The sequence below is a fragment of the Perca fluviatilis genome, chromosome 19 (assembly GCF_010015445.1).
Source record: "Perca fluviatilis chromosome 19, GENO_Pfluv_1.0, whole genome shotgun sequence".
NCBI lineage: Eukaryota > Metazoa > Chordata > Actinopteri > Perciformes > Percidae > Perca > Perca fluviatilis.
In genome coordinates, this window is record NC_053130.1 from 14,852,222 (window position 1) to 14,866,302 (window position 14,081).

General features: G+C 39.4%; 1 protein-coding gene across 2 annotated transcripts in view; it reads right to left on the bottom strand.

Annotated features, from left to right (window-relative positions):
- The window catches only part of sorcs3b (sortilin related VPS10 domain containing receptor 3b), a 44,356-nt gene extending 33,250 nt beyond the window's left edge, over positions 1 to 11,106 (bottom strand). For both annotated transcript variants that reach the window (XM_039784651.1, XM_039784650.1), the window contains exon 1: positions 10,265 to 11,106. In XM_039784651.1, the coding sequence (XP_039640585.1) occupies positions 10,265 to 10,957 (693 nt within the window). In that variant the 5' untranslated portion in view covers positions 10,958 to 11,106. The remainder of the gene's footprint in view (positions 1 to 10,264) is intronic.
- Between the last annotated feature and the right edge of the window lie 2,975 nt (positions 11,107 to 14,081).

Consider the following 14,081-nt stretch of genomic DNA (forward strand, 5'->3'; position numbering starts at 1 on the left):
TTAAAGAAAGCTTGAACTAGGTTTAATGGACTAGATATATAAATGGCACTCTGTTTTAATTTTTTCCTTTGTGTTTTGATGTTGACGTTACAGCACAATGCACTGTGGTTTGCAGAGGAATGCAGCATTCAAGGACAATTCTGATGGAAATTTTAAGTCATTTAAATGTTTTGACCCATTTCACAAAGTTTTAAGCACATCCCAGTGCAATTTAAAATTAATTTGATGCATTGTAAGTGGTGTGGAGAGCCAAAAATACAACATTAGCATTTTACTCTAAAGTTTGTTTTTGTTCTGTGCCACTCTTGTTTGCTCATATTTATTGTTCAGAGTTTGTAGCATGACTACATTTACTTCTTTTTGTGTGTAATCCTGTGTTATTCATTAAGCTATGGACTACAACAGAGAAATGTACCACGTAAAATATAATAATATAACATCTATGGAAAATGAACAGATTTGTGATCAATTTGAACACTAGTTTGTATTTTGGAGAACTTTGAGCAACGTAACACCATTCAGACATTTCTTCCAGTCTATTATATTCCTTCACAACTTTTGGCTCCTAATGGCTTGGCTTCTGCCCATGGGGGTCTGAGCTGGAGCCAAAGGCGGCAGTGGGTCCAAATTGAGATTTTGGAAAAGAGAAGCCCTCCACCTAAAATGACCCCTTTCACTGCCAAAAGTGCTGTGAGACTCAGATCATGAGCTAAATATGTCCACATATCCTTGTTTTTTCATCCCCTTGTCACTGATTTGCATTTTTCACAATGTGTAATGGTAGATATTGCCTGCTCTTTAAGGTTAAGTCAAGGTTCAGATTTGAGTATCTATTTATCCTAGACATTAAGTGTATATACTACACATTTGATTTGCCAGTTACATTTAGAAGGAAACATAAATGCTGCCAGGATTTTACTCAGAGGGAACATCTTTCCCAGGCAACAAAGTACTATGTTCTTGGACTGAACTGAAGACATAAAAAGGTGGTTGAATTGGAGGTCGTCAGTGTTGCCACACTGGGTGGTTTTCCAGCCAAATGGGAAGGTAAAATGTGTTTTGGGCGTCTTGTAGTAATTTGGACTACTTTTTGTACAATTTGGTTGGTCTCACTCTCCCCTGATAAAAAGTTGGAGATACAGTCCAGTGAATCGGCTTCTTCTCCTCTCCAGGTATTATTATCCAGACGGACAGGGCAGTGATGACCTTTTACGTTTAATGTAACGTTATCTGAAAGAGTCAAAGTAGATACATTTTCATTACTTTAACCATGGTTTTGGGTTTGGCTTAAAAAGAAGACCAACAGAACACTTTATTTTTCATCTTGTATTCGTATTCAGTCACAAAACACAACAGAGTTCTGAGGGGCCAAAATGTAGTATATCATTATTATATTAGTAGTATATAAACATAATATCTAGGAGATAGGGTTGATAATGTGGGTCACACTAGGTTAATATTGGATCCCATTTAACCCAAATTGTGTATAATGAGCTGTTGATTTGTTTGCTTTTTTCTTAGTTTGTTTGGTCACAATAATATCGACATAAGCTACCTATTTTCTAACATATGCATTTCAGAGACTGGTTGATCCATATATGTCACACCTAGTTTAGATTTTTGTTGCATACCATGCTAACATCTGCAATAGGCCATCTACAGTTTGTAATATGTTTCCAGCCAGGGACATTGTTTGGGAGAAGAAAGGCAACAGAAGTACAACCAAATGCAACATCATATATGATGAAATTTCAATTTCAATCACCTCCGTGAGGAAAATTTATCCATTTACTGTAAAGAAATAGAAAGAGCACAGAGCAAAGAAAGAAAGAAATGAGTGGGAATATAATCAAAGTCATTTAAACATGGTGAAGAGCACTATTTAACTATCAGAGCTTGTCAAATAGAAAAGCACAGAATACAATTACATGTTATTTCAAATTCAATGCTTAGTTGTTTAAATAATTTATAGTCTAATGAAATTCTTATTAACGTCAATTCACATCCGCTCCAATACAACCCATAACTCATGTAAATGATGTGTAGTTTCTGTCAAGTCTCCTCTGCTGATGAATATTTTGTCATAATTTCTGAATTACTGCCATCATTTTGTCCATATTCTTTTGTCAATTTATATAACTCCTGATTTTAACTATAACTAAATTTTCTAAATGTGTCCTTTTGTGTTTGGAAGTTTTCCATCAGCTCCATTGATTGTGTGTGTGTGTGTGTGTGTGTGTGTGTGTGTGTGTGTGTGTGTGTGTGGTGCGTTAGCTTGGGTCCATTCTATCCCACTAGAGAGGAAGAGGCATTTCCTCCTGAAACTAATACATTCCTGTCACTGTAAACTGCCAAGTCAAACAATTATTTAAGCTGACTGCCACCTGAGCAATCCCTGTCATCTTTAAACATGATAGTAACTGCTGTGTTGCTTCAGGCAGCATGCTGCTTCAAGGCCCTGTGAGTCTGAAGGCATATCTAATGTAACCAAACTGGTGTTCTCGCTTTGCCCGACCTTCCTCCACTGCGGCGCTGCGGAGGAGGGTCTGGCTAGTCCACACAGCATTCCAGGATGGGAGAAAAACGTGTTCTTTAAACCAATCACAATCATCTTGGGCGGTGCTAAGCACCAGGAAAAGCCACAGTGCTGCTGCAAAATAGCCTCGGAAGGAACTTGTTTTGGTGGAACGTGTGCATTCATGCAACAGAAAACTCAGATTGGACAGATAGTCTAGCTAGCTGTTGGGGTGCACCGATCCGATATTAGGATCGGATATCGGCCCCGATATTGACAAAATAGCTGTATCGGGGATCGGAAAAATTAACAGATCCACAGGCCGATCCAGTTTTTTTTTTTTTCCTCCGTCGCAGCACAGGGACCCCTGTTAACTGTAGTAACTTTATAACACAACAATTAATAACCCATAACTAACTATCTTTAAAAGGATAAAACACCATAGCATATAACAATTTGTGACTTAAACAGTTTCTAACACTAATAATTTTACATTTACAAATGTAGCTACACCGCCCAACGGCATGCTGGGTAACATTATAGCTGCTAGCCTAGCTAGCCAGGTTGCATAACAGTCTGTTAAGCTGGGACAAGCTCCGGTCGCTACTGCACATTCAAGAACAGAGAAGAAAGTTAGCTATGAAGAGGAAAGACCGGAGTTACACCAGAACAACGTGTGCTCAAGAGAGGAGCCGTCTGTTGTTCCGAAGTTTTTTGTTTCTAAAAAATCTGACATAATTAGCCACTGTTGTTGCCCGTCGCTCTAACATTACTCGGCCGTGCTAACGTTACCGTGCTAACGTTACTGTGCTAACGTTAAAGACATGTCACTTCAAGTATGCAGCGGAGCAACATTATGAAGGCAATCCCCCTACGGTCCCGCTAGAGACTGTTGAGAAAGATGGGTTCGGAGCAATGATTAAAACTCTGGATTTAAGATGTCTTGCCTCGCTGAAATATGTCCGCCAACCTACTAACATTATTCAATCACCGAAGGAGGCTGACAGCAGAGCTCCGTTCAGTCGCCCACTACAACCACACTACAACAACCTAACTTACCAAGGTAGTGTTTATACAACTAGCTTACAACTATTTGTTTTGAAAGGGAGACAATGTTGAAGTTGTTGGTATGTGTAGGCTATTCATTCGATTTGAGTTTATTTTACTACTTTGCAGTTTGCACAATAAAAAAGCTTTTAGTAAACATGATGACAATAACATGTTTTTGTGATATTCTATGTACTCCTGACAGTAGAATAAGCCATTATAAATTTATAAAGGTAGCCCATTATTGTTATTTATTAAAATGTATTTTAATAAGTTTGATTACATTATATTTTCGATTTGAATGCAAAATTGTTTTTTAAATAACAAATAAATAAGAATTCAATACATTATATCTATGTTATTTTGTCTTAGTTAGGAAAGTCTGGTGCCTTTAGTCTCATCCACATGGTGGAAGGAAGGTATAAGGTGGAAGGTATACAGTTTATTATTAATTCAGCAACGGTATCGGATCGGTATCAGATATCGACAGATACACAAAGCCCTGGCATCGGTATCGGTATCGGGACTGAAAAAGTCGGCTCGGTGCATCCTTAGCTAGCTGTCTGGATTTACCTTGCAGAGATCAGAGAAAAGGTTGACAATAGTCCTCATAAATCGACTGGAATTTCAAATGCCAACACAAAGGAAGCCCAAGGCAACGGATCAATCCCGGAAGTGGAATATAGACTATCAAACTGGCAGAGGTGGAAAGTAACATTTACTCCCGTTACTGTATTGAGTAGTTTCGTTGTGTATTTAGTATTTTTCAAGTAGTTTTTAAAATTGGTAATTTAAAATGTACTTGATTACGTTTTGAGTGAAGTATTGCATTTCGCTACATTACAAATCCCTGAGTAAAAAATAAAACTTTGACTAACGAAAACCAAAAGGAAGAAAATACAAAATTGCGCCCGATACCACTACAGTGACGAATGATCAGCATCTAGGCTGCCTACCAGGCACCAAGTCTTTCTGTAGGAGATTGAGAACAAGATGGAGGTGGATCAGGCAAGCGACAACGGTTCAGCGACTGTTTCAGTAGAAATGCTAGCTGAAACATCGAATTCTGCTGCCCAAAATGACGAAAATCCTGTAAAGACTGTTTTTCATTTAAATTCAAGAGGGCCAATAGTTTCATCACGCAATGCCAGATGTGCCTGCCAAAGGTGACTGAACTGGTAGCATTCAATAACTCCACATCTAATCTGCAGAAGCATGTATTTGTGCATTGGTAATTCAAACGAAGATTTCATGACTAATAGCAAATTGCCAATTAGCAAAACATGTTTCATGGCATTGCTAATTTTTGTCTAGATCTAGCAACCCATAGGACAACGTATGTAGGACATTGGCTAAATTAATTCACATACATCTAATTAGCTCATACGGGTTACTTATGTGTGTAATAGTTTTGGATTTATGACCCCTTGTCCTATTTTCACTACATGGGAGAGATCCCCCCCGCCCCATTTTACAGTTTTTTTTATGTAACTAAGTAACTTTTACTTAAAGTACATTTTAAATGAACTTGTTATTACTTTTACTTGAGTAATTTTTCAGATAGGTAATTTCACTTGTACTTGAGTAATATTTCATCAAAATATTGGTACTTTTACTTGAGTACAATATTTTAGTACTTTTTCCACCTCTGCAAACTGGGGTCACTTGGTTGGCCTGATATTAGGAGCGATGAAACTAAAGAACAGAACAAATTTAGCAATGACCTTTAGAAACAAAAACTTCTTTAATACTGGTAAAGTGCCACAGTTTGTGTGAACTCTATCTCTGTGATAATTAATAAGGAGGTCTTTCTCCCAATTTGAATTTTATAATTTTCCCAATCACAAAATGCATAAATTTGTTTTTAAAACCTAATCACAGCTATAGTATGTGTCTACCACACTGCGACAGTTATTAAAATAATTAATCACAGGCAAACCTGTCAGATATTATTCAGCACCCGCTTTGTCACTGTTGATTAAAATTTAAATATAAGTGTGTGTGTGTGTATGTGCATGTGTTAAAGAGGGAGAGAGAGACTGGGACTGATAGAGAAACAGATAGGAATCAAGCAACAACAGTGCACTTGAACATACAACTGGTGGCAGACCTTTATCTGCTGTTTAAAATGCACTTTGTGAGCCAAAACTACAGTCTAAGTGCTGAGGAAGTGCTGAGAGGCTCTGTTGATGTGCTGCATTATGGTTCCCGAGCACAAATGATTCATGGGGAAAAAAAAGTCACACATGCATGTCAGTTAAAAACTGGAATTTCACTAAATTATTACTATACAGAGGGTAGCACTTGTATCCTGTGCACCATAAAATAAAACTGAGGCAAAAAAAAAACTATAGGAAATGCAGTATTTTCTAAAATATTTAGAAATTGCCCATCCAGGCTCCTGAGAAATTGTTTTTGCTATTGTGACCAGCAGTCTACCTCTAACATGGCACGCAGGATTGCTGCAGTTTCTATCAGCATCTTACAATCACATCAGTGGACAGTGCACCCCTAAAGGCTTGAGACGGGCTGGATTAATGAACAGACTTATGGTGCTGACACCCCGAGGGACAAGCAGGTGGAGGATGAAAATGGCTTGTAGAAAGAAAAGTACCTTTGTTTTATTTTTTTTCATTGGCTACCACTTTAAAATCCATATTTAGTAAAAAATCTGAAACGTGACACCATGGTGTATTAACAATATATACACAATATAGAAAAGGCTTATCTTAAAAGGTCCAGTGTGTAACGTGTTTAGTTGTTCATTATCAAAATCTGTGTTGCCCATTCACAAACTTGTCCTTTTTCATGAATATTTACCACCACCATCAATTCCAAGTATTCCTATTGAGTTGAAATTTTACACTTGCGTTTGCATGAACTGTGGTAGACGCTCCATATTCATGCACCATTTTGAAATACGTTAGCAGGTAAGGGACATACAGGACATACTGCTCCGCCTTTTGCGTTTTCGCTGTCACATGATAAACTCACAGGTGCTGCTAATGGGTATCGTCGCTTCCCTGCCCCGGCAAGTTTGAAGAAGGAAACATGAACATGAAACATGAAAACACATATTCAAAATCCAAATTTCAGGAACAGGAGTCTTCTTTTTCACCCAGAAAAAGAAAAAGGATATTGAAAAGAGCAAGAGACCAGCTTTTTGAAGCGTGAAGGCTACCGTAGCTGTAATACGTACTTTGAACTGCGTGGCGCGAGAGAGTTGATCTCAACACTAGATGGGATGAATTCCCACACATTGGACCTTTAAATAAAATAAATTCCAAATGCTAAGGTGCTGCAGTATTTGCTAATACATTTTTTTTTTATCATATTAGGAAAACAGTCTGTACTGAAATTATAAAATGTGAACCACTTTTGATTTTCATCAATCATAGTATGGATCAGCTAGCAACCAGGGAGCCAGAGGATGATGAAAAGTGCATGTTTAAAAGGTATATATAGACATATCAGCCCCTTTGACTGAACTTAATGTGACTTTTATGAAAATGGATCTTACCCCAAACTATAACTACAAAACCAGGAAAATGCAATTATGTGTGAAGAATATGAAAGAGAAATGTGGGAAATTATCAGAAAAACAAAACCACATTGAAAGTTTTCCCTTTATTGTATCCGAACATGCAGCATTTGATTGCACTTTCATCATCCTGTAACACCCACAAACTCTGGTCAAATGCCTCTGTGAATTGGGAACCCATTCCATTTGATTTTATGGATCAAGGAGTTTCTATGCAACCAGCTCCGGCATGTTAAATGGAATGGCTGTCTATCTAATGAACCGGTTTTAAACACAAGTGTCCCCCAGGGCCGTGCCATTTCCTCTTTTTTATTGTCTATTTATACCGATGAGATTATGTGCAACAATAACCGCTTCGTTCTGATCAAGCATGTGGACAACGCGGCCCAGGAGGCCTGTCTGATTCCCAGTCAAACGCAGCAGAAAAAGACGATGTTACAGAGCTGACAGAATGGTTTGACTCTCGCCACCTCATAAAACATTACAAAACAACAAGATCCACTCCTTAGCCAAGAAGAACAGCTGGCCTCATCGATGTCCAGCTCCCCTAGAGCAAGTTTCTAATAGCAGGCCAATGAAGATGACCAGACCCATATTCTGCCTTATTTACACCAACATACATTTCTGCAGCAGAAGCTCAGAGGGAGGGGGTGGGGGAGAGGGATGTCAATAAAGACGCTCATTAACTGTCTTCAGCTTCAACACAGTGTCCTAGTTTGGTCAGCTGTCTGCGAGGATCTTGCAAAAATGGTCAATCAGGAGTCTAAAATCATTTGGCTGCCAATAACTCCCTGATCACCAGCTGGCTTGCACACTAAGACTTTTGCCTTTAGGGGGGTAGGAGGGGGGGGGGGGCATCCCTTGAGTGTAGTATGTGCTGCAATGGCTGTTCAAAAGATTACCAACATAGACATATCACAGCTTGAACACTCATGTGAGGCAAAAATACTGAAATATTGATTTTCCATCAAGGACATCCCCAGCCAAGTGTATTTATCAGTATATTTGTATTAGTTTAATTTCTATTTTTGCTCATATTTATGGCACACATGATTATAAATCGTGAATCTTTATATCTCCATCCCCATTCACATTCTGGGCAGATTTAAAAAGCGAGAAGCATGCACAGTCAATCAATACTACATGTAAGAAGCGTGAATTTAAAAGGGAATCTGTGCAGTATATGTATTACCATGGTTGAGTCCAATTAATGTTATCTCTCTCAAAGTCAGAGACCAGAGAGCTATAGACTCCAGGCTTTGATGTCTCAGACAATCACAGAAATCAAATAATAGTGGGAGGACTGATTTGTGGACAGATTTGAGGTTTTATACGATGAAATTCTTTATCAAATCTGAACTCTGAAGATCCCGCCCCTGGCGCTTTCACCATCACCATCTACATCTTTCTCATTTTCACTCCCTATGGGAGTTTACATCTTGGCCAGATCACAGGCAAAGTCTTAAAATGAATATTTGATAGAGCTACACTAGACCACAGGAATGAAGTCATTTTCCTTCAAATGTCCCTTTTAGATTTGATTTATTATCAGTAATTTACATCTAATAAAGCCTGAGCTCTAACATCCAGTCATAAAATGCCATCAATTTAAACTCTGCACTTCCACTTGTACTTTTGGGACCACAGACAGGGATTCAGACTGTGTAAATCTCAAATGTTGACTGGCTGCAGTGACAAGCCCATCAGTGATGATGCAGTAAACAGTGTCCTGCAGTACAAAGGGCCATCGTTGGTGAAGACATCTCTAACCAACAACATATTTCATAATACAGCTCACAAATCAGATTGTATTAGGTGCATATGTGATTTATATCCAGAGACTGTCCACAGCAATGCATCATTAGGCCAAAGTCTGTGATGCCTCTAACGTTAAGACATATATCACCAAAAAGAAAAATTACCAGATAATAAAATACAAACAAAGTTTGAATTATATAAACTATCCAGTACAAGATATATGCATTTTTGGATAATGTATGAATAATATTCATAGTGTTTCTGGGACAAATCTTCTGATGTACTCCCAGATTTATGTTGCTGCATCACACCCTTTTGCCTAGCAAACTGAGGTGATATGAATTACCTGCAGTAAAAAGGCAGAGTAGCTCCTTTCTTTTGTACAAGGCTGTTTGTACTTGTTAGATCTTTGTTCCTGATAAATGCTGGAGCTTGCAAACACGTTTGCTTGCTGTATATGTAAAGTAAGAGATAAAATCTCCATGGCTTTGTCTTTGAGATGGTAAAATGGTGTGTGTGTGTGTGTGTGCGTGTTTGTGTGTTTGGGAGGGTGGGGTGGGTGATCTGGGTGGTTTCTGCAATGTCTTGTCATCCATTAAAGTTGTGCACATTCCCATCAACCGGTTTTGAGGTGAAAAGCTTGGCAACATTTCAACAACAAACATATTGTAATGCAGTATTCATCCAGGCAATTAGACAACTACCAACAAAGTGAAAGTCAAATGTTAATGACAAACACATGGTTAATTTGCCAAAAGGTCAGGCTGTGTCTCATCAGTATCACATTAAGGGCCAGATTGGACACACAATCCCTATTAATTGTAGCTGATGCACCTTCCTGAGAGCTATATTACTTGATTATTTCATAAATAATGTATGTGTTGTGATTGCTGCCAAAATACCTGCACTTTCCCATAGCTCAGTCTCACATAAATTTACCTGCGGGGTTAACTGTTAATTTAAAGTTCAGGTGAAAGTTGTTGAAATAAATTACTGTGCTCTGCTTTTTTTTTTTTTTTTTTTAAGCGAGAGGGAATCCTGCAAGTGGACAGTCATATCCATCAGGCGTCCACACAAACAGGCGCGCAAACCGCTTACAGTAACAACCTATATCTAGGCAATAGCAAAAGAAATGATCAGGAATGTAAAAAGATAAAATGCACTGCTCAATGCAAGACTATGTTAGACTGAAATAATGAGTTCGTAGGTAGGAATTCCCCTAGTGCGCGACGAAACAGCTGTGCGTAAAGATTTGACACATTCATGTAAATCTATTAAAACATGTTAAAAATGTGCATTTCAGATAGAAAACATAATTGGCATTGCAGTGTGCGTGAAAATGGCGTGCGCTCTAAAACCTTTAGGAAATTAAGTAGTAGTGTTTTTGTAAAACTGAAACTCACGCTGCTGTTGTGTCCGGACCAGTGCACCATCGCCTGGTTGTGCGCCGAGTCTCCCGATAGAGCAAAAGTAGAAGTGTCTAGGTGCGGCTCACTCTGCCTCGGGTTAGACCCTCTGGCTTCCTCCCCAGAGCGCCGGTACTCGGGTCTCGAGTTGGAAACACCTTGGACACTCTCCACAAACCTCTCTCTTGACTGAGCATCTCCACTTATACTCCTTTCCACATGTTCGGTGTATGTTGTACCAGCACTCCTTTTTACCCTATTTCTTGTGTCAGGAAATGTGTTTTCTAACATTATATTCGCTGTAGGTCGCCTTTGGCTGTCCTCGGATATGTTACCACACTTTTTACCAGGCATTTTGAGACGATTGCGACAGTTTGGTGCCGTTTTGTTGCCGAACAGTGCCTCGTTTCCAAGTCCACTCTGTGTTTCATTCCCCACTTGCTTGCCATTGTTCTGGTTCAAAACACCGGCTGCTTCCGATTTAAAAGCGCTTAAAACTTTTGAGCTATTTACGACTTTGACCGTTGATTCTCGGGTTACACGTGCCTCCAGCAGCGTTACATCCACGCGATGAAATCTGTCGTTTGCTCTGGAAGAACTTATTTCCGCTTGAGCCAAAAACTTGCGGTGGAAGGGATACAAAAATACGAAAGCCAAAAGGGAAAAACTACAAAATGACCACAGTCCCATTGTGTTCCTCCAAACTGATAGTCTACCAGCGGGGAGAAAAAAGATGTGTCAACTTCTAAAACATTCAGGGTATCATCTTTACGAGCAAGAAGCCATTCATTCAGCAGACCCGCTCACATCCAGGAATTTGTCAAAGTGAGGGACCAGTTGGGGAGGCGCTGCGCATCAGGCAAACGCGCCGACGGAGAGTGACTGCAGGGACGATTTAAGCTCATTGTTCATGAGGATGTTCGGAGTAAAATATGGCTTTAAAATTCTGAAATCATTTCACGATTATATTTTCGTCAGTCACGGCAGTTTTTATTCATAAAAGTCTTTTAAGCTATTTATGTAAATCTATACAAGTTATCCAAAACAGCACTTGATTGACTCGGAACGGTTGACACCGAAAATAATTTGTGCTTTACAGAACAACGTTGTGTTCACACTGTGGCAACATTTTTTACTCTGGAATGACAGAAAAAAAAAATCATTTACTTGCATCAATCAACCCTGGATTTTGCACGCGCGTGCGCATGTGTGAGATTTTACATTTTGGGGAAATTTAGTTGGACTTTCTGATAAAGATCCAGACGTGACACTGATATGGTTTCGAGGTGCAGGCTTATCCACTGTTCTTGTATTTTCTTGACACTCTTAAGACTTTTTTTAATTAGGCCACTAATACAATGCACCTTAGGCCTTGTAACAGCCCAGGAAGCAGAAGGAGCTTTGAAGTCATACTATTATTTTTGCTGTCATCTTCATGACTTGTGGTGCCACACAGGTAACACGCCTCCCACAACTATCTTTTAATCTTGGTACCTTCACATTTTGTATTATTCATTCATTTTTACTGTGCACATCTGAAAAATTGTACTTTCTCCAAATCAATATACTATTTGAAAAGTATTAGTTTCAATTAGTGGGGCCAAATGAATCCTGAAAGGCAATTTCTATTTCCTGCTGACAGAGCTATCCGTCTGTTGTTCCAGAAATTGTATGTCAGTCTTGTTGAAAGAAAAAAAAGCCTTAATTTCTTTTACTTCATTGATTTATGATGCCTGATGTTAAAGAGCTGAAACACGAGTTAGATATGTTTGCTTCAGCTGCCAGACAGCTGCCTGAGGAAAACAACCATCAAGAGAAAGATTTCCATCTTCAAGGACGATAAACACATCTTTGGATTACAAGAACAGGACAAAGAATATAACCACATATGTCATTATAATGTGAAGGTGAATGTTACATTTTGAAATAAAGTGAGAGCAATTACTCCTTTCTGTCAAGGTTAAACTTGTCCAGGACCTGAGCGCAAACTTCCACTCTTGGCCGCAAAATCATGCATCTACTGAGCTTTAAATCATGCTGTGTGGGAGATAAGAAAATTCCGTCCTTGAATTTTGCAATGCGAGAACTAAGCGCACAACAATCCACTGGAAGGGCTGACATTGACATGAGTTCATTGCTGAGAACAGCATCTTCTGATCTTGCACACGTCCTCAGACAGTGCAGTGAAAACAGCAATCAGAAGGCTAGCCAGTACTGCCATCTTCCTCAGAGGGCTCACTTCTTGGTCACTGTTTATTTTATTTTATTTATTTTTTTTGGCACAGCTGAACAATCAAATTGAGATTCATATAAGTGAGGGCTCTGGGCAGCAGGTGCTACTGTTGCAACTCTGCCGCACGCCAGACAGCTCACTCTCTCTACAGGCCATTCCCGCCAGAACGCCTCTGCAATGAGGGGGTAATTGGACTGATCACACTCTGTTTACCCATTATGCTGCTAAAATGAAGTGGGTTGTTCCCAAACACACTGTGACAGGCCGGGGAGGGAGGAGGAGCCTCTTCCATCAATGCCACGTCTTTTAATCTGTACTAACCTTGGGCCGGGAGAGCATTGTGCGGATTTTGGTGTGTTTGTGTCTTCGAGTGTGCATGTGAGAGAGAAAAAGAGACGTTTATGTAAAGAAATATCTAGGGGGAAGAGTTTTAATGTGTCTGTGTGTGCGTGTCTATGCCCCACATCCTGCGTGTGCTTAAACTATGACAAGGAATATTGCATATCTTCCTGGGTTTAGAACATCTCAGATTCTGCATAAATCTGAACCAGAGTGAAAGAGAATAAGAGAAAAAGAGAGATGAGAGGGTGAGACTGAAAACTGTGTACATCGGTGTAGCTCATTCAATTGTATGTGCTCTCTTCCCCAGTGTAGATCATTAGCAAGATTATCAGATATAATCATTTCATTCTGATGGTGGTCAGACAGTCCCTGCAAACGGCACCATCCTCTCTCCTGTTTCTACTGAAGACAGGGAGCAAACTCTAAAGCTTTCAGGACAAAATCCCATTTGTGCATCCGCTGTCTGTATCCCAAGCTTGTTAGTTCCAACACTTCAGTGATCCCGGTGGAGCGGACGCATAGGCAGTAGCAGGAACCATAATGGCCATCACCCAGACAGCTCACACTCGAATGCAGGAGATGAACAGCAATGTGCACTCCCCACTCAGCTATACACATGCCATTAAAAAAAGAAACTTTCTTTTATTGCAGATGGCAAAACACTTATTTTGTACCTCCTTCATCGTCGAGATGAAAGAAAGGCATTTTAAAATCACAGTGGGAGCCGAAGTTCAGGACACTTTGCCACTGCAATAAACTGGCCCCGTCACTGAGAATACAACTCATCAGCTCATTGGTAAATCACTGGATTACTATTACCTCTTTGATGTCTTTCTTCTTAAGCCTTTTTCCCTGTACATGATGAACACTGGGACAAGCCTGTAAAGATATCAATACAATTTACTTGATCTCCCACAGCTGCAGCTCATCTTTCACACACAACTGTAATGTAACAGTTTGCATGATTTGCTCAGATGTGCTGGGTCAAATATAGTTTTTGTTGCTAAACACTTATTTTAACATGATCCATATTATTTAAAGGATATTTCCAGTTTATTACAGCTTGGATTGCCACAACTTGCCCATTGTCGATGTATGACCTTTGTACTCATCAAAGTAACTGCTGTAATCCGGGAACACGGAGACATTCCTACAAGATGGATCTTTAGTACATAATAATTGTACTAAAGATCCCTATTTTTTAACTTATTTTGGCACTTGCTTTCCTCACCTACCTCA